The 20,189-nt window shown below is 39.2% G+C and overlaps 1 protein-coding gene across 1 annotated transcript in view; it reads left to right on the plus strand.

The window, feature by feature from the left end:
• The window catches only part of ace2 (angiotensin I converting enzyme 2), a 38,673-nt gene continuing 18,484 nt past the window's right edge, over positions 1 to 20,189 (plus strand). The window contains exons 1-8 of the mRNA XM_061887173.1: positions 1 to 352; positions 420 to 578; positions 14,360 to 14,453; positions 16,856 to 16,999; positions 17,914 to 18,029; positions 18,104 to 18,209; positions 19,195 to 19,292; positions 19,461 to 19,633. Of these exons, the coding sequence (XP_061743157.1) occupies positions 158 to 352; positions 420 to 578; positions 14,360 to 14,453; positions 16,856 to 16,999; positions 17,914 to 18,029; positions 18,104 to 18,209; positions 19,195 to 19,292; positions 19,461 to 19,633 (1,085 nt within the window). The 5' untranslated portion in view covers positions 1 to 157. The remainder of the gene's footprint in view (positions 353 to 419; positions 579 to 14,359; positions 14,454 to 16,855; positions 17,000 to 17,913; positions 18,030 to 18,103; positions 18,210 to 19,194; positions 19,293 to 19,460; positions 19,634 to 20,189) is intronic.

The raw sequence follows: 20,189 nt of genomic DNA on the forward strand, positions 1-20,189 counted from the left end.
GATATGGAGGTCCAAAGGTGAAGGCAGCACGGGAGATTATGAAGGAGGCTGCAGGTGTGTTCACCTGGCAGACTGGGAGAGTGTGGCAGAGTGGCAGCAGCCACACAAGAAGAAACAGAAGAAGAAGAAGAAAAAGAAGAAGAAGAAGAAGAAGAAGATGAAAATGTGGGCCAAGGTTTTGCTGAGCTTGTGGTCTGTGTTTAGTTGTGGGTGTGGTCAGTCTGCAGTGGAGAAGGAGGCTGAGGAGTTCCTGCAGGTCTTCAACTCTCAGGCCAGTTCTGAGATGTACCAGTACTCTCTGGCCTCCTGGGTCTACAACACCAACATCACCGAGCACAACTCACACAAACTGGTAAGTTTCTTGCTTCTTCTCCATCATCAAAGTCCAAAGTCCATGACGCCGTCTTCCTTCCCTGCAGTTGGAGCAAGGCAGGATTTGGGGCGAGTTCTACACCCGCAAGTCAGAGGAGGCTCGGAGGTTCCCCGTCCAGGACATCAAGGACGCTCAGATCAAGTTGCAACTACTGGCCCTGCAAGACAAAGGTGCAGGTGCTCTCTCGCCTGAGGAGGGACAACATGTACGTAAACAACACTGCCATGCACTCATCTTACTCACTACATTCATCTTGCTCACTACATTCATGTTGCTCACTACATTCATGTTGCTCACTACATTCATCTTGCTCACCTTGGTCTACTACATTCATGTTGCTCACTACATTCATGTTGCTCACCTTGGTCTACTACATTCATGTTGCTCACTACATTCATGTTGCTCACTACATTCATGTTGCTCACTACATTCATGTTGCACACCTTGGTCTACTACATTCATGTTGCTCACTACATTCATGTTGCTCACTACATTCATCTTGCTCACCTTGGTCTACTACATTCATGTTGCTCACTACATTCATGTTGCTCACCTTGGTCTACTACATTCATGTTGCTCACTACATTCATGTTGCTCACTACATTCATCTTGCTCACCTTGGTCTACTACATTCATGTTGCTCACTACATTCATGTTGCTCACCTTGGTCTACTACATTCATGTTGCTCACTACATTCATGTTGCTCACTACATTCATGTTGTTCACTACATTCATGTTGCACACCTTGGTCTACTACATTCATGTTGCTCACTACATTCATGTTGCTCACTACATTCATGTTGCTCACTACATTCATGTTGCACACCTTGGTCTACTACATTCATGTTGCTCACTACATTCATGTTGCTCACTACATTCATGTTGCACACCTTGGTCTACTACATCCATGTTGCTCACTACATTCATGTTGCTCACTACATTCATGTTGCTCACTACATTCATGTTGCACACCTTGGTCTACTACATTCATGTTGCTCACTACATTCATGTTGCTCACTACATTCATGTTGCACACCTTGGTCTACTACATTCATGTTGCTCACTACATTCATGTTGCTCACTACATTCATGTTGCACACCTTGGTCTACTACATTCATGTTGCTCACTACATTCATGTTGCACACCTTGGTCTACTACATTCATGTTGCTCACTACATTCATGTTGCTCACTACATTCATGTTGCTCACTACATTCATGTTGCTCACTACATTCATGTTGCACACCTTGGTCTACTACATTCATGTTGCTCACTACATTCATGTTGCTCACTACATTCATGTTGCTCACTACATTCATGTTGCACACCTTGGTCTACTACATTCATGTTGCTCACTACATTCATGTTGCTCACTACATTCATGTTGCACACCTTGGTCTACTACATTCATGTTGCTCACTACATTCATGTTGCTCACTACATTCATCTTGCTCACCTTGGTCTACTACATTCATGTTGCTCACTACATTCATGTTGCTCACCTTGGTCTACTACATTCATGTTGCTCACTACATTCATGTTGCTCACTACATTCATCTTGCTCACCTTGGTCTACTACATTCATGTTGCTCACTACATTCATCTTGCTCACCTTGGTCTACTACATTCATGTTGCTCACTACATTCATGTTGCTCACCTTGGTCTACTACATTCATGTTGCTCACTACATTCATGTTGCTCACTACATTCATGTTGCTCACTACATTCATGTTGCACACCTTGGTCTACTACATTCATGTTGCTCACTACATTCATGTTGCTCACTACATTCATCTTGCTCACCTTGGTCTACTACATTCATGTTGCTCACTACATTCATGTTGCTCACCTTGGTCTACTACATTCATGTTGCTCACTACATTCATGTTGCTCACTACATTCATCTTGCTCACCTTGGTCTACTACATTCATGTTGCTCACTACATTCATGTTGCTCACCTTGGTCTACTACATTCATGTTGCTCACTACATTCATGTTGCTCACTACATTCATGTTGTTCACTACATTCATGTTGCACACCTTGGTCTACTACATTCATGTTGCTCACTACATTCATGTTGCTCACTACATTCATGTTGCACACCTTGGTCTACTACATTCATGTTGCTCACTACATTCATGTTGCTCACTACATTCATGTTGCACACCTTGGTCTACTACATCCATGTTGCTCACTACATTCATGTTGCTCACTACATTCATGTTGCTCACTACATTCATGTTGCACACCTTGGTCTACTACATTCATGTTGCTCACTACATTCATGTTGCTCACTACATTCATGTTGCACACCTTGGTCTACTACATTCATGTTGCTCACTACATTCATGTTGCTCACTACATTCATGTTGCACACCTTGGTCTACTACATTCATGTTGCTCACTACATTCATGTTGCACACCTTGGTCTACTACATTCATGTTGCTCACTACATTCATGTTGCTCACTACATTCATCTTGCTCACCTTGGTCTACTACATTCATGTTGCTCACTACATTCATGTTGCTCACCTTGGTCTACTACATTCATGTTGCTCACTACATTCATGTTGCTCACTACATTCATGTTGCTCACTACATTCATGTTGCACACCTTGGTCTACTACATTCATGTTGCTCACTACATTCATGTTGCTCACTACATTCATGTTGCTCACTACATTCATGTTGCACACCTTGGTCTACTACATTCATGTTGCTCACTACATTCATGTTGCTCACTACATTCATGTTGCACACCTTGGTCTACTACATTCATGTTGCTCACTACATTCATGTTGCTCACTACATTCATGTTGCTCACTACATTCATGTTGCACACCTTGGTCTACTACATTCATGTTGCTCACTACATTCATGTTGCTCACTACATTCATGTTGCACACCTTGGTCTACTACATTCATGTTGCTCACTACATTCATGTTGCTCACTACATTCATGTTGCACACCTTGGTCTACTACATTCATGTTGCTCACTACATTCATGTTGCACACCTTGGTCTACTACATTCATGTTGCTCACTACATTCATGTTGCACACCTTGGTCTACTACATTCATGTTGCTCACTACATTCATGTTGCTCACTACATTCATCTAGCTCACCTTGGTCTACTACATTCATGTTGCTCACTACATTCATGTTGCTCACCTTGGTCTACTACATTCATGTTGCTCACTACATTCATGTTTCTCACTACATTCATCTTGCTCACCTTGCTCACTACATTCATCTTGCACACCTTGGTCTACTACATTCATGTTGCTCACTACATTCATGTTGCTCACTACATTCATGTTGCACACCTTGGTCTACTACATTCATGTTGCTCACTACATTCATGTTGCACACCTTGGTCTACTACATTCATGTTGCTCACTACATTCATGTTGCTCACTACATTCATGTTGCACACCTTGGTCTACTACATTCATGTTGCTCACTACATTCATGTTGCTCACTACATTCATGTTGCACACCTTGGTCTACTACATTCATGTTGCTCACTACATTCATGTTGCACACCTTGGTCTACTACATTCATGTTGCTCACTACATTCATGTTGCACACCTTGGTCTACTACATTCATGTTGCTCACTACATTCATGTTGCTCACTACATTCATCTAGCTCACCTTGGTCTACTACATTCATGTTGCTCACCTTGGTCTACTACATTCATGTTGCTCACTACATTCATGTTGCTCACTACATTCATCTTGCTCACCTTGCTCACTACATTCATCTTGCACACCTTGGTCTACTACATTCATGTTGCTCACTACATTCATGTTGCTCACCTTGGTCTACTACATTCATGTTGCTCACTACATTCATGTTGCTCACTACATTCATCTAGCTCACCTTGGTCTACTACATTCATGTTGCTCACTACATTCATGTTGTTCACTACATTCATCTTGCTCACCTTGCTCACTACATTCATGTTGCTCACTACATTCATCTTGCTCACCTTGGTCTACTACATTCATCTTGCTCACTACATTCATCTTGCTCACCTTGGTCTACTACATTCATGTTGCTCACTACATTCATCTTGCTCACCTTGCTCACTACATTCATGTTGTTCACTACATTCATCTTGCTCACCTTGCTCACTACATTCATCTTGCTCACTACATTCATCTTGCTCACCTTGGTCTACTACATTCATGTTGCTCACTACATTCATCTTGCTCACCTTGGTCTACTACATTCATGTTGCTCACTACATTCATGTTGCTCACTACATTCATCTAGCTCACCTTGGTCTACTACATTCATGTTGCTCACTACATTCATGTTGCTCACCTTGGTCTACTACATTCATGTTGCTCACTACATTCATGTTGCTCACTACATTCATCTTGCTCACCTTGCTCACTACATTCATCTTGCACACCTTGGTCTACTACATTCATGTTGCTCACTACATTCATGTTGCTCACCTTGGTCTACTACATTCATGTTGCTCACTACATTCATGTTGTTCACTACATTCATCTTGCTCACCTTGCTCACTACATTCATGTTGCTCACTACATTCATCTTGCTCACCTTGGTCTACTACATTCATGTTGTTCACTACATTCATCTTGCTCACCTTGCTCACTACATTCATCTTGCTCACTACATTCATCTTGCTCACCTTGGTCTACTACATTCATGTTGCTCACTACATTCATCTTGCTCACCTTGGTCTACTACATTCATGTTGCTCACTACATTCATCTTGCTCACCTTGGTCTACTACATTCATGTTGCTCACTACATTCATCTTACTCACCTTGGTCTACTACATTCATGTTGCTCACTACATTCATCTTGCTCACCTTGGTCTACTACATTCATGTTGCTCACTACATTCATCTTGCTCACCTTGGTCTACTACATTCATGTTGCTCACTACATTCATCTTACTCACCTTGGTCTACTACATTCATGTTGCTCACTACATTCATGTTGCTAACTACATTCATCTTACTCACCTTGGTCTACTACATTCATCTTGCTCACTACATTCATGTTGCTAACTACATTCATCTTGCTCACCTTGGTCTACTACATTCATCTTGCTCACCTTGGTCTACTACATTCATCTTGCTCACCTTGGTCTACTACATTCATGTTGCTCACTACATTCATCTTGCTCACCTTGGTCTACTACATTCATGTTGCTCACTACATTCATCTTGCTCACCTTGGTCTACTACATTCATGTTGCTCACTACATTCATCTTGCTCACCTTGGTCTACTACATTCATGTTGCTAACTACATTCATCTTGCTCACCTTGGTCTACTACATTCATGTTGCTCACTACATTCATGTTGCTCACTACATTCATCTTGCTCACTAAATTCATCTAGCTCACCTTGGTCTACTACATTCATGTTGCTCACTACATTCATGTTGCTCACCTTGCTCACTACATTCATGTTGCTCACTACACTCATGTTGCACACCTTGGTCTACTACATTCATCTTGCTCACCTTGGTCTACTACATTCATGTTGCTCACTACATTCATGTTGCTCACTACATTCATCTTGCTCACTAAATTCATCTAGCTCACCTTGGTCTACTACATTCATGTTGCTCACTACATTCATGTTGCTCACCTTGCTCACTACATTCATGTTGCTCACTACATTCATCTTGGTCACCTTGGTCTACTACATTCATGTTGATCACTACATTCATCTTGCTCACCTTGCTCACTACATTCATGTTGCTCACTACATTCATGTTGCTCACTACATTCATCTTGCTCACTACATTCATCTAGCTCACCTTGGTCTACTACATTCATGTTGCTCACTACATTCATGTTGCTCACCTTGCTCACTACATTCATGTTGCTCACTACATTCATCTTGCTCACCTTGGTCTACTACATTCATGTTGCTCACTACATTCATCTTGCTCACCTTGCTCACTACATTCATGTTGCTCACTACATTCATCTTTCTCACCTTGGTCTACTACATTCATGTTGCTCACTACATTCATCTTGCTCACCTTGGTCTACTACATTCATGTTGCTCACTACATTCATCTTGCTCACCTTGGTCTACTACATTCATCTTGCTCACCTTGGTCTACTACATTCATGTTGCTCACTACATTCATGTTGCTCACTACATTCATCTTGCTCACTACACTCATGTTGCACACCTTGGTCTACTACATTCATCTTGCTCACCTTGGTCTACTACATTCATGTTGCTCACTACATTCATGTTGCTCACTACATTCATCTTGCTCACTAAATTCATCTAGCTCACCTTGGTCTACTACATTCATGTTGCTCACTACATTCATGTTGCTCACCTTGCTCACTACATTCATGTTGCTCACTACATTCATCTTGCTCACCTTGGTCTACTACATTCATGTTGATCACTACATTCATCTTGCTCACCTTGCTCACTACATTCATGTTGCTCACTACATTCATGTTGCTCACTACATTCATCTTGCTCACTACATTCATCTAGCTCACCTTGGTCTACTACATTCATGTTGCTCACTACATTCATGTTGCTCACCTTGCTCACTACATTCATGTTGCTCACTACATTCATCTTGCTCACCTTGGTCTACTACATTCATGTTGTTCACTACATTCATCTTGCTCACCTTGCTCACTACATTCATGTTGCTCACTACATTCATCTTTCTCACCTTGGTCTACTACATTCATGTTGCTCACTACATTCATCTTGCTCACCTTGGTCTACTACATTCATGTTGCTCACTACATTCATCTTGCTCACCTTGGTCTACTACATTCATCTTGCTCACTACATTCATGTTGCTAACTACATTCATCTTGCTCACCTTGGTCTACTACATTCATGTTGCTCACTACATTCATGTTGCTCACTAAATTCATCTAGCTCACCTTGGTCTACTACATTCATGTTGCTCACTACATTCATGTTGAGCACCTTGCTCACTACATTCATCTTGCTCACTACATTCATCTTGCTCACCTTGGTCTACTACATTCATGTTTATCACTACATTCATCTTGCTCACCTTGCTCACTACATTCATGTTGCTCACTACATTCATGTTGATCACTACATTCATCTTGCTCACTACATTCATCTAGCTCACCTTGGTCTACTACATTCATGTTGCTCACTACATTCATGTTGCTCACCTTGCTCACTACATTCATGTTGCTCACTACATTCATCTTGCTCACCTTGGTCTACTACATTCATGTTGTTCACTACATTCATCTTGCTCACCTTGCTCACTACATTCATGTTGCTCACTACATTCATCTTTCTCACCTTGGTCTACTACATTCATGTTGCTCACTACATTCATCTTGCTCACCTTGGTCTACTACATTCATGTTGCTCACTACATTCATCTTGCTCACCTTGGTCTACTACATTCATCTTGCTCACTACATTCATGTTGCTCACTACATTCATCTTGCTCACCTTGGTCTACTACATTCATCTTGCTCACTACATTCATGTTGCTAACTACATTCATCTTGCTCACCTTGGTCTACTACATTCATGTTGCTCACTACATTCATGTTGCTCACTACATTCATGTTGCTCACTACATTCATCTAGCTCACCTTGGTCTACTACATTCATGTTGCTCACTACATTCATCTTGCTCATGTTGTTCACTACATTAACGTTGCTCATGTTTGTTCACTACATTAAGTTTTCCCTTGTTTATGCACTACATTAATGTTGCTCATGTATGTGTAGTACATTCATGTTGCTCACTACATTCATGTTGCTCACTACATTCATCTAGCTCACCTTGGTCTACTACATTCATGTTGCTCACTACATTCATCTTGCTCATGTTGTTCACTACATTAACGTTGCTCATGTTTGTTCACTACATTAAGTTTTCCCTTGTTTATGCACTACATTAATGTTGCTCATGTTTGTGTTGTACATTATTGTTGCTCATGTTTGCGCACTACATTATTTGTCATGTTTGTGTAGTACATTAATGTTTTTCATGTTTGTGCAGTGCATTAATGTTTATCATGTGTGTGTAGTACATTAATGTTGCTCATGTGTGTGTAGTACATTAATGTTGCTCATGTGTGTGTAGTACATTAATGTTGCTCATGTGTGTGTAGTACATTAATGTTGCTCATGTTTGTGTAGTACATTAATGTTGCTCATGTGTGTGTAGTACATTAATGTTGCTCATGTGTGTGTAGTACATTAATGTTGTTCATGTTTGTGTAGTACATTAATGTTGCTCATGTGTGTGTAGTACATTAATGTTGCTCATGTGTGTGCAGTACATTAATGTTGCTCATGTGTGTGTAGTACATTAATGTTGTTCATGTTTGTGTAGTACATTAATGTTGTTCATGTTTGTGTAGTACATTAATGTTGCTCATGTGTGTGCAGTACATTAATGTTGCTCATGTGTGTGTAGTACATTAATGTTGTTCATGTGTGTGTAGTACATTAATGTTGCTCATGTGTGTGTAGTACATTAATGTTGTCCATGTTTGTGTAGTACATTAATGTTGCTCATGTGTGTGTAGTACATTAATGTTGCTCATGTGTGTGCAGTACATTAATGTTGCTCATGTGTGTGTAGTACATTAATGTTGTTCATGTTTGTGTAGTACATTAATGTTGTTCATGTTTGTGTAGTACATTAATGTTGCTCATGTGTGTGCAGTACATTAATGTTGCTCATGTGTGTGTAGTACATTAATGTTGTTCATGTGTGTGTAGTACATTAATGTTGCTCATGTGTGTGTAGTACATTAATGTTGTCCATGTTTGTGTAGTACATTAATGTTGCTCATGTGTGTGTAGTACATTAATGTTGCTCATGTGTGTGTAGTACATTAATGTTGCTCATGTGTGTGTAGTACATTAATGTTGCTCATGTGTGTGTAGTACATTAATGTTGTTCATGTGTGTGCAGTACATTAATGTTGCTCATGTGTGTGTAGTACATTAATGTTGCTCATGTGTCTGTAGTACATTAATGTTGTTCATGTTTGTGCAGTACATTAATGTTGCTCATGTGTGTGTAGTACATTAATGTTGTTCATGTTTGTGCAGTACATTAATGTTGTCCATGTTTGTGTAGTACATTAATGTTGCTCATGTGTGTGTAGTACATTAATGTTGCTCATGTTTGTGTAGTACATTAATGTTGCTCATGTGTGTGTAGTACATTAATGTTGCTCATGTGTGTGTAGTACATTAATGTTGCTCATGTGTGTGTAGTACATTAATGTTGCTCATGTGTGTGCAGTACATTAATGTTGCTCATGTGTGTGTAGTACATTAATGTTGTTCATGTGTGTGTAGTACATTAATGTTGCTCATGTGTGTGTAGTACATTAATGTTGTCCATGTTTGTGTAGTACATTAATGTTGCTCATATGTGTGTAGTACATTAATGTTGCTCATGTGTGTGTAGTACATTAATGTTGCTCATGTGTGTGTAGTACATTAATGTTGTTCATGTGTGTGTAGTACATTAATGTTGCTCATGTGTGTGTAGTACATTAATGTTGCTCATGTGTGTGTAGTACATTAATGTTGCTCATGTGTGTGTAGTACATTAATGTTGCTCATGTGTGTGTAGTACATTAATGTTGCTCATGTGTGTGCAGTACATTAATGTTGCTCATGTGTGTGTAGTACATTAATGTTGCTCATGTGTGTGTAGTACATTAATGTTGTTCATGTTTGTGCAGTACATTAATGTTGCTCATGTGTGTGCAGTACATTAATGTTGCTCATGTGTGTGTAGTACATTAATGTTGCTCATGTGTGTGTAGTACATTAATGTTGCTCATGTTTGTGTAGTACATTAATGTTGCTCATGTGTGTGTAGTACATTAATGTTGCTCATGTGTGTGTAGTACATTAATGTTGCTCATGTGTGTGTAGTACATTAATGTTGCTCATGTGTGTGTAGTACATTAATGTTGCTCATGTGTGTGTAGTACATTAATGTTGCTCATGTGTGTGTAGTACATTAATGTTGCTCATGTGTGTGCGATACATTAATGTTGCTCATGTGTGTGTAGTACATTAATGTTGCTCATGTGTGTGCAGTACATTAATGTTGCTCATGTTTGTGTAGTACATTAATGTTGCTCATGTTTGTGTAGTACATTAATGTTGCTCATGTGTGTGTAGTACATTAATGTTGCTCATGTTTGCGTAGTACATTAATGTTGCTCATGTGTGTGTAGTACATTAATGTTGCTCATGTTTGTGTAGTACATTAACGTTGCTCATGTGTGTGTAGTACATTAATGTTGCTCATGTTTGTGTAGTACATTAATGTTGCTCATGTGTGTGCGCGGTACATTAATGTTGCTCATGTGTGTGTAGTACATTAATGTTGCTCATGTTTGTGTAGTACATTAACGTTGCTCATGTGTGTGTAGTACATTAATGTTGCTCATGTTTGTGTAGTACATTAATGTTGCTCATGTGTGTGTAGTACATTAATGTTGCTCATGTTTGTGTAGTACATTAATGTTGCTCATGTGTGTGCGGGGTACATTAATGTTGCTCATGTGTGTGTAGTACATTAATGTTGCTCATGTTTGTGTAGTACATTAACGTTGCTCATGTGTGTGTAGTACATTAATGTTGCTCATGTGTGTGTAGTACATTAATGTTGCTCATGTTTGTGTAGTACATTAATGTTGCTCATGTGTGTGCGCGGTACATTAATGTTGCTCATGTGTGTGTAGTACATTAATGTTGCTCATGTTTGTGTAGTACATTAACGTTGCTCATGTGTGTGTAGTACATTAATGTTGCTCATGTTTGTGTAGTACATTAACGTTGCTCATGTGTGTGTAGTACATTAATGTTGCTCATGTTTGTGTAGTACATTAACGTTGCTCATGTGTGTGTAGTACATTAATGTTGCTCATGTGTGTGTAGTACATTAATGTTGCTCATGTTTGTGTAGTACATTAATGTTGCTCATGTGTGTGTGCGGTACATTAATGTTGCTCATGTGTGTGTAGTACATTAATGTTGCTCATGTTTGTGTAGTACATTAATGTTGCTCATGTTTGTGTAGTACATTAATGTTGCTCATGTGTGTGTAGTACATTAATGTTGCTCATGTGTGTGCAGTACATTAATGTTGCTCATGTGTGTGCAGTACATTAATGTTGCTCATGTGTGTGTAGTACATTAACGTTGCTCATGTGTGTGTAGTACATTAATGTTGCTCATGTTTGTGTAGTACATTAACGTTGCTCATGTGTGTGTAGTACATTAATGTTGCTCATGTTTGTGTAGTACATTAACGTTGCTCATGTGTGTGTAGTACATTAATGTTGCTCATGTGTGTGTAGTACATTAATGTTGCTCATGTGTGTGTAGTACATTAATGTTGCTCATGTTTGTGTAGTACATTAATGTTGCTCATGTGTGTGTAGTACATTAATGTTGCTCATGTGTGTGTAGTACATTAATGTTGCTCATGTGTGTGTAGTACATTAATGTTGCTCATGTGTGTGTAGTACATTAATGTTGCTCATGTGTGTGTAGTACATTAATGTTGCTCATGTGTGTGCGATACATTAATGTTGCTCATGTGTGTGTAGTACATTAATGTTGCTCATGTGTGTGCAGTACATTAATGTTGCTCATGTTTGTGTAGTACATTAATGTTGCTCATGTTTGTGTAGTACATTAATGTTGCTCATGTGTGTGTAGTACATTAATGTTGCTCATGTTTGCGTAGTACATTAATGTTGCTCATGTGTGTGTAGTACATTAATGTTGCTCATGTTTGTGTAGTACATTAACGTTGCTCATGTGTGTGTAGTACATTAATGTTGCTCATGTTTGTGTAGTACATTAATGTTGCTCATGTGTGTGCGCGGTACATTAATGTTGCTCATGTGTGTGTAGTACATTAATGTTGCTCATGTTTGTGTAGTACATTAACGTTGCTCATGTGTGTGTAGTACATTAATGTTGCTCATGTGTGTGTAGTACATTAATGTTGCTCATGTTTGTGTAGTACATTAATGTTGCTCATGTGTGTGCGCGGTACATTAATGTTGCTCATGTGTGTGTAGTACATTAATGTTGCTCATGTTTGTGTAGTACATTAACGTTGCTCATGTGTGTGTAGTACATTAATGTTGCTCATGTTTGTGTAGTACATTAACGTTGCTCATGTGTGTGTAGTACATTAATGTTGCTCATGTTTGTGTAGTACATTAACGTTGCTCATGTGTGTGTAGTACATTAATGTTGCTCATGTGTGTGTAGTACATTAATGTTGCTCATGTTTGTGTAGTACATTAATGTTGCTCATGTGTGTGTGCGGTACATTAATGTTGCTCATGTGTGTGTAGTACATTAATGTTGCTCATGTTTGTGTAGTACATTAATGTTGCTCATGTTTGTGTAGTACATTAATGTTGCTCATGTGTGTGTAGTACATTAATGTTGCTCATGTGTGTGCAGTACATTAATGTTGCTCATGTGTGTGCAGTACATTAATGTTGCTCATGTGTGTGTAGTACATTAACGTTGCTCATGTGTGTGTAGTACATTAATGTTGCTCATGTTTGTGTAGTACATTAACGTTGCTCATGTGTGTGTAGTACATTAATGTTGCTCATGTTTGTGTAGTACATTAACGTTGCTCATGTGTGTGTAGTACATTAATGTTGCTCATGTGTGTGTAGTACATTAATGTTGCTCATGTGTGTGTAGTACATTAATGTTGCTCATGTTTGTGTAGTACATTAATGTTGCTCATGTGTGTGTAGTACATTAATGTTGCTCATGTGTGTGTAGTACATTAATGTTGCTCATGTGTGTGTAGTACATTAATGTTGCTCATGTGTGTGTAGTACATTAATGTTGCTCATGTGTGTGTAGTACATTAATGTTGCTCATGTGTGTGTAGTACATTAATGTTGCTCATGTGTGTGCGATACATTAATGTTGCTCATGTGTGTGTAGTACATTAATGTTGCTCATGTGTGTGCAGTACATTAATGTTGCTCATGTTTGTGTAGTACATTAATGTTGCTCATGTTTGTGTAGTACATTAATGTTGCTCATGTGTGTGTAGTACATTAATGTTGCTCATGTTTGCGTAGTACATTAATGTTGCTCATGTGTGTGTAGTACATTAATGTTGCTCATGTTTGTGTAGTACATTAACGTTGCTCATGTGTGTGTAGTACATTAATGTTGCTCATGTTTGTGTAGTACATTAATGTTGCTCATGTGTGTGCGCGGTACATTAATGTTGCTCATGTGTGTGTAGTACATTAATGTTGCTCATGTTTGTGTAGTACATTAACGTTGCTCATGTGTGTGTAGTACATTAATGTTGCTCATGTTTGTGTAGTACATTAATGTTGCTCATGTGTGTGTAGTACATTAATGTTGCTCATGTTTGTGTAGTACATTAATGTTGCTCATGTGTGTGCGGGGTACATTAATGTTGCTCATGTGTGTGTAGTACATTAATGTTGCTCATGTTTGTGTAGTACATTAACGTTGCTCATGTGTGTGTAGTACATTAATGTTGCTCATGTTTGTGTAGTACATTAATGTTGCTCATGTGTGTGCGCGGTACATTAATGTTGCTCATGTGTGTGTAGTACATTAATGTTGCTCATGTTTGTGTAGTACATTAATGTTGCTCATGTGTGTGTGCGGTACATTAATGTTGCTCATGTGTGTGTAGTACATTAATGTTGCTCATGTTTGTGTAGTACATTAATGTTGCTCATGTGTGTGTAGTACATTAATGTTGCTCATGTTTGTGTAGTACATTAATGTTGCTCCTGTGTGTGTGCGGTACATTAATGTTGCTCATGTGTGTGTAGTACATTAATGTTGCTCATGTTTGTGTGCGGTACATTAATGTTGCTCATGTGTGTGTAGTACATTAATGTTGTACATGAATGTTGTGCAGCTCAGCAGCATCCTGAGTGAGATGAGCACCATCTACAGCACGGCCAGCGTGTGTCTGACGGAGCAACCTTCCAACTGTCAGACTTTGGAGCCAGGTACAAAAGTTGATTATTAACAACAACTTTTTATTTACTTGGAAACTTTGCACTCCCTCTTTGAAGTAGAGATGATTGGTATCATCATTTACTTTCTTCTCAATCAATCAAGCGAAACTTGACATTTGTGTTGAGAAAGTCTTTTTCAGACACCAGCAACACAACATGATTTACAACAGGAATGTCCCGATACACTGTCGATAATGTCGATACTTGTCCAATATTAGCAAATATCGGACAGCATATTGGATTATAATCTTGAATGTAAAGGGTGTGAGATGCAGCGTGTTTTCTTTGTGTGTGATATCATGTGAGATACAAGCAGTCCTGCAGCGCGTTTAATTGTGTGTGATATCATGTGCGATACAAGCAGTCCTGCAGCGCGTTTACTTGTGTGTGATATCATGTGCGATACAAGCAGTCCTGCAGTGTGTTTACTTGTGTGGGATGTCATGTGCAAATCAAGCAGAGTGTTTACTTGTGTGTGACATCATGTGCGATACAATAAATCAGGCAGTGTTTACTTGTGTGTGATATCATGTGTGATACAAGCAGCCCTGCAGAGTGTTTACTTGTGTGTGACATCATGTGTGATACAAGCTGTCCTGCAGAGTGTTTACTTGTGTGTGATATCTGTGATGCAGGCTGTCCTGCAGAGTGTTTACTTGTGTGTGATATCATCTGCGACACAAGCAGTCCTGCGGAGTGTTTACTTGTGTGTGATATCATGTGCAATAAAAGGAGTCCTGCAGTGCGTTTACTTGTGTGTGATATCATGTGCGATACAAGCAGTCCTGCATAGTGTTAACTTCTGTGTGATATCATGTGCGATACAAGCAGTCCTGCAGTGTGTTTACTTCTGTGTGATTTCATGTGCGATACAAGCAGTCCTGCAGCGTGTTCACTTGTGTGTGATATCATGTGCGATACAAGCAGTTCTGCAGTGTTTACTTGTGTGTGATATCATGTGCGATACAAGCAGTCCTGCAGAGTGTTCACTTGTGTGTGATATCATGTGCGACACGAGCAGTCCTGCGGTGTGTTTACTTGTGTGTGATATCACGTGTGATACAAGCAGTTCTGCAGTGTGTTTACTTGTGTGTGATATCATGCGCAATACAAGCAGTCCTGTAGCATATTTACTTGTGTGATATCATGTGCATACAATAAGTCGGGCAGTGTTTACTTGTGTGGGATGTCATGTGTGATACAAGCAGTCCTGCAGAGTGTTTACTTGTGTGTGATATCATGTGCGATAGAATAAGTCAGGCAGTGTTTACTTGTGTGTGCTATCATGTGCGATACAAGCAGTCCTGCAGAGTGTTTACTTGTGTGTGATATCATGTGCAATAAAAGCAGTCCTGCAGCGCGTTTACTTGTGTGTGATATCATGTGTGATACAATCAGTCCTGCAGTGTGTTTACTTTGTGTGTGATATCATGTGTAGTACAATAGGTCCTATAGTGTTTACTTGTGTGTGATATAATGCGCGATGTAAGCAGTGTGTTTACTTGTATGTGATATCGTGTGCAATACAAGCAAAGTGTTAGGTTATGTGTGATATCATGTGCGACACAAGCAGAGTGTTCACTTGTGTGCGATATCATGTGCGATACAAGCAGAGTGTTTTCTTTTGTGTGATATCACGTGCAATACAAGCAGTGTATTGACTTGTATGCGATATCATGAGTGTTTACATCTAAATGTCCTCCAAAGTCATCTACAAAAGGTAAACATGCTAGGCTATAGGCTACTGGGAGCTGGCAGCTACACAACAGCTAAGCCCACAATAGCACACAAGCTAGACATGTGTAATCATTGAACAATAAAACATTAGTCAATATCAATCAATCAATCAATGTTTATTCATATAGCCCTAAATCACAAGTGTCTCAAAGGGCTGGTAGTATAGACTAGATACGCCACTGTACTTGGTATCATTACAGTGGATGTCAGGTGTAGATCCATCTATTGTGACGCCGGTGTACTGAAGCATGTTTAGCTATTTCTCGTCCTGCAGTGATAATGTTACTTGTAAGAAACTTAGTTTATTTGTCGCCATGGAGGCAAGGATTAGTGATTTGGAAGTAGCTAAAACACTGTTATAACTTCACCTTCATCTTTAGTGTTCAGGTCAAAATGCGTCCATTCTCCCTTTTCTGTCTACTTGTAAGTACTCTGTGTGCGTGCGCTGCCGAACATGCTCCTCTGCTCATGAAACCAGCAATGTCACGACGACTGGTACCGCATTTTTCGGAGTATAAGTCGCACCTGCTGAAAATGCATAATAATGAAGCATCAAATAATTATGGTTACATATCACTCACACAAGGCAGTATTAGAAAGTATCCGGTAACAAATGTGTCCGCATCACTCAACTTCCTGCCTGGTGCTGCTTGCAGGCCTGGAGGAGGTGATGGCTAACAGTCGAGACTACGCTGAGCGTCTGCATGTCTGGGAGGGCTGGAGGAGACAAGTGGGACAGAGGATGAGACCTTTGTATGAAGACTATGTCCACCTCAAGAACCAGGCTGCCAAACTCAATGGTGACCACACACAGACACACACTTATATATATATATACATACATATATATGTATATATATATATACTGTATTTCCTTGAATTGCCGCCAGGTATATAGTATTCGCCTGCCTAGAATTTCCACCGGGTCAAACTCGTCACGTCACGAGTGACACTTCACCTGTCATCATTTTCAAAATGGAGGAGGCTGATTTCAATCATTTGAAATCGCATAAAGGGAAGAAGATTAAGAGCTATTCAGTAGGATTTAAGGTCCAAGCTATTGAATATGCTAAAAAAGAACAGTAAGCAGCTATGTTTTTATTAATATACCGTAGCTACGTGTGTCAAATATGAGTCATTAAATGGCTCCCGCCTCCTGGTGGTAGAGGGCGCTAGTGATCCTTCTTGCGACTACTCGGCTGCAGAAGAAGTGACAACAAGCAGCCATCGTTTATTTGTTCCTCTCGCTTGCACTTTTAACATGGAGGATTACATATCTAAAATGAAACCGTTTTCTAAACTGGACTTTCAATGGAAACAGGAGGTAATAAAGGAAGATCTCCATCCAGACAGAGAGACTTTTAAAACTGAAGAAAGATAAGGAAGACTTCTGTAAACAAATTATCGATGCTTTTGATCAGAAGGAGCTGCGCATGGACTTCATTTATAAGTAAAGGTTAGACCATAATAATATTTTTTTTATCAAATGTGCTTTTCATGATGGTATCCTTACATCACACTCAAATTAATAAGTGCAGGCCTAAATTTACCGCATGCCTTTGGTAAGCGCTGGAGTGAGAAGAGGTTTTAAAATAATTAGCGCCCCGGCGGCAATTCAAGGACATACAGTGTATATATATATATATATATATATATATATATATACATATATATATAAGTATATGTATGTATGTACTATATGTACTACTTGCAGGGTTTGAGGACTATGGTGCATACTGGAGGTACAACTATGAGACTGTTGAGGAAGAAAGTCCATACAACTACACACGCCAGCAGCTGATGGAGGACGTACGCTCCATCTACAAACAGGTGATTGATTGATTGATTGATTGATTGATCTATTGACGGCTTGTGTGAGTAACGTGAGTAACGTGCTGGCCCAGATCCTGCCTCTGTACAAGGAGCTGCATGCGTATGTGAGGGCCAAACTCATGGAGGTGTATGGTCAGCACGTCCAGGCTGGAGGTCCACTGCCTGCACATCTCCTGGGTGAGAACTTCCTCTCTGGATTTCACAATAAAAGACTGGCAGCTCAGTGGCCAGAGATCTCCTGTGAAAGTATATATATATATATATATATATATATATATATATATATATATATATATATATATATATATATATATATATATATATATATATATATATATATATATATATATATATATATATATATATATACACATATATATATATATCTATATATATATATATATATATATATATATATATATATATATATATATATATATATATATAAATATATATATATATATATATATATATATATATATATATATATATATATATATATATACACATGCATATGTATATGTAAATATATACAGACACACAGTATATATGTGTGTTTGTATATATGCGTGTGTTTATGATATATAATTATATATGTGTATATATGCATATACGTACATGTGTATATATACATATATATGCATATATGTGTATACATATATGCATATATATGTGTTTATGTATATATATATGCTGTGTATATATATATATATGTATAATGTATAGAGGTATATATATATATATACACACATGCATATGTATATGTAAATATATACTGACACACAGTATATATGCGTGTGTTTATGATATATAAATAAATGTGGATATATACATATACGTGTGTATATATACGTATATATGCATATGTGTGTATACATATATGCATATATATGTGTTTATGTATATATATATATATATATATATATATATATATATATATATATATATATATATATATATATGCTGTGTGTGTGTATATATATATATATATATATATATATATATATATATGCTGTATCTACACACATATAAGTATATGTAAATATATACACACACATATATACGTATATACATACACACACGTGTAATTAAATATTTACATATATACATGTATCCATTTTCATTTTGAATCTTGTATGATCCTCATGGTGTGATTTTTCAGGAGACATGTGGGGAAGGTTCTGGACCAACCTGTATCCTCTGTCACTCCCGTATCCCAACAAGCCTGATATCGATGTTAGTAAAGCGATGGTGGAGAAGGTACAGTCACACTCTTTACTGTAATCACCTTTGGTCAAATATGATAGACTTAGCAGATAAGTGTGCATGATAAGTGTGCATGATAAGTGTGCATGATAAGTGTACATGATAAGTGTACTACAGCACCAACATGCGACTTAAGTGCACATGACGTGAGTGTGCTTGCAGGGCTGGACTGAGCGTGCTCTGTTTGAGGAGGCGGAGAAGTTCTTTGTGTCAGTGGGTCTGTATCGCATGTTGGACTCCTTCTGGAACACTTCCATGCTGACCAAACCTGACGATGGACGCCAGGTGGTGTGTCATCCTACTGCCTGGGACATGGGCAACAGCCAGGACTTCAGGTACACCTGCCCTCCGTCTACACCTGTCACACCTGCCCTCCGTCTACACCTGTCACACTTCCCTCTGTCTACACCTGTCACACCTGTCCTCTGTCTACACCTGTCACACCTGCCCTCCCTCTACACCTGTCCCACCTGCCCTCCGTCTACACCTGTCACACCTGTCCTCCGTCTACACCTGTCACACCTGTCCTCTGTCTACACCTGTCACACCTGCCCTCCCTCTACACCTGTCACACCTGCCCTCCGTCTACACCTGTCACACCTGCCCTTGGTCTACACTTGTCATACCTACCCCCGTCTACACCTGTCACACCTGCCCTCCGTCTACACCTGTCACACCTGCCCTCCCTCTACACCTGCCACACCTGCCCTCCGTCTACACCTGTCACACCTGCCCTCAGTCTACACCTGTCACACCTGCTCTCCGTCTACACCTGTCACACCTGCCCTCCGTCTACACCTGTCACACCTGCCCTCCCTCTACACCTGTCACACCTGCCCTCCGTCTACACCTGTCACACCTGTCCTCTGTCTACACCTGTCACACCTGCCC

Source organism: Nerophis ophidion, linkage group LG25, assembly GCF_033978795.1.
Source record: "Nerophis ophidion isolate RoL-2023_Sa linkage group LG25, RoL_Noph_v1.0, whole genome shotgun sequence".
NCBI lineage: Eukaryota > Metazoa > Chordata > Actinopteri > Syngnathiformes > Syngnathidae > Nerophis > Nerophis ophidion.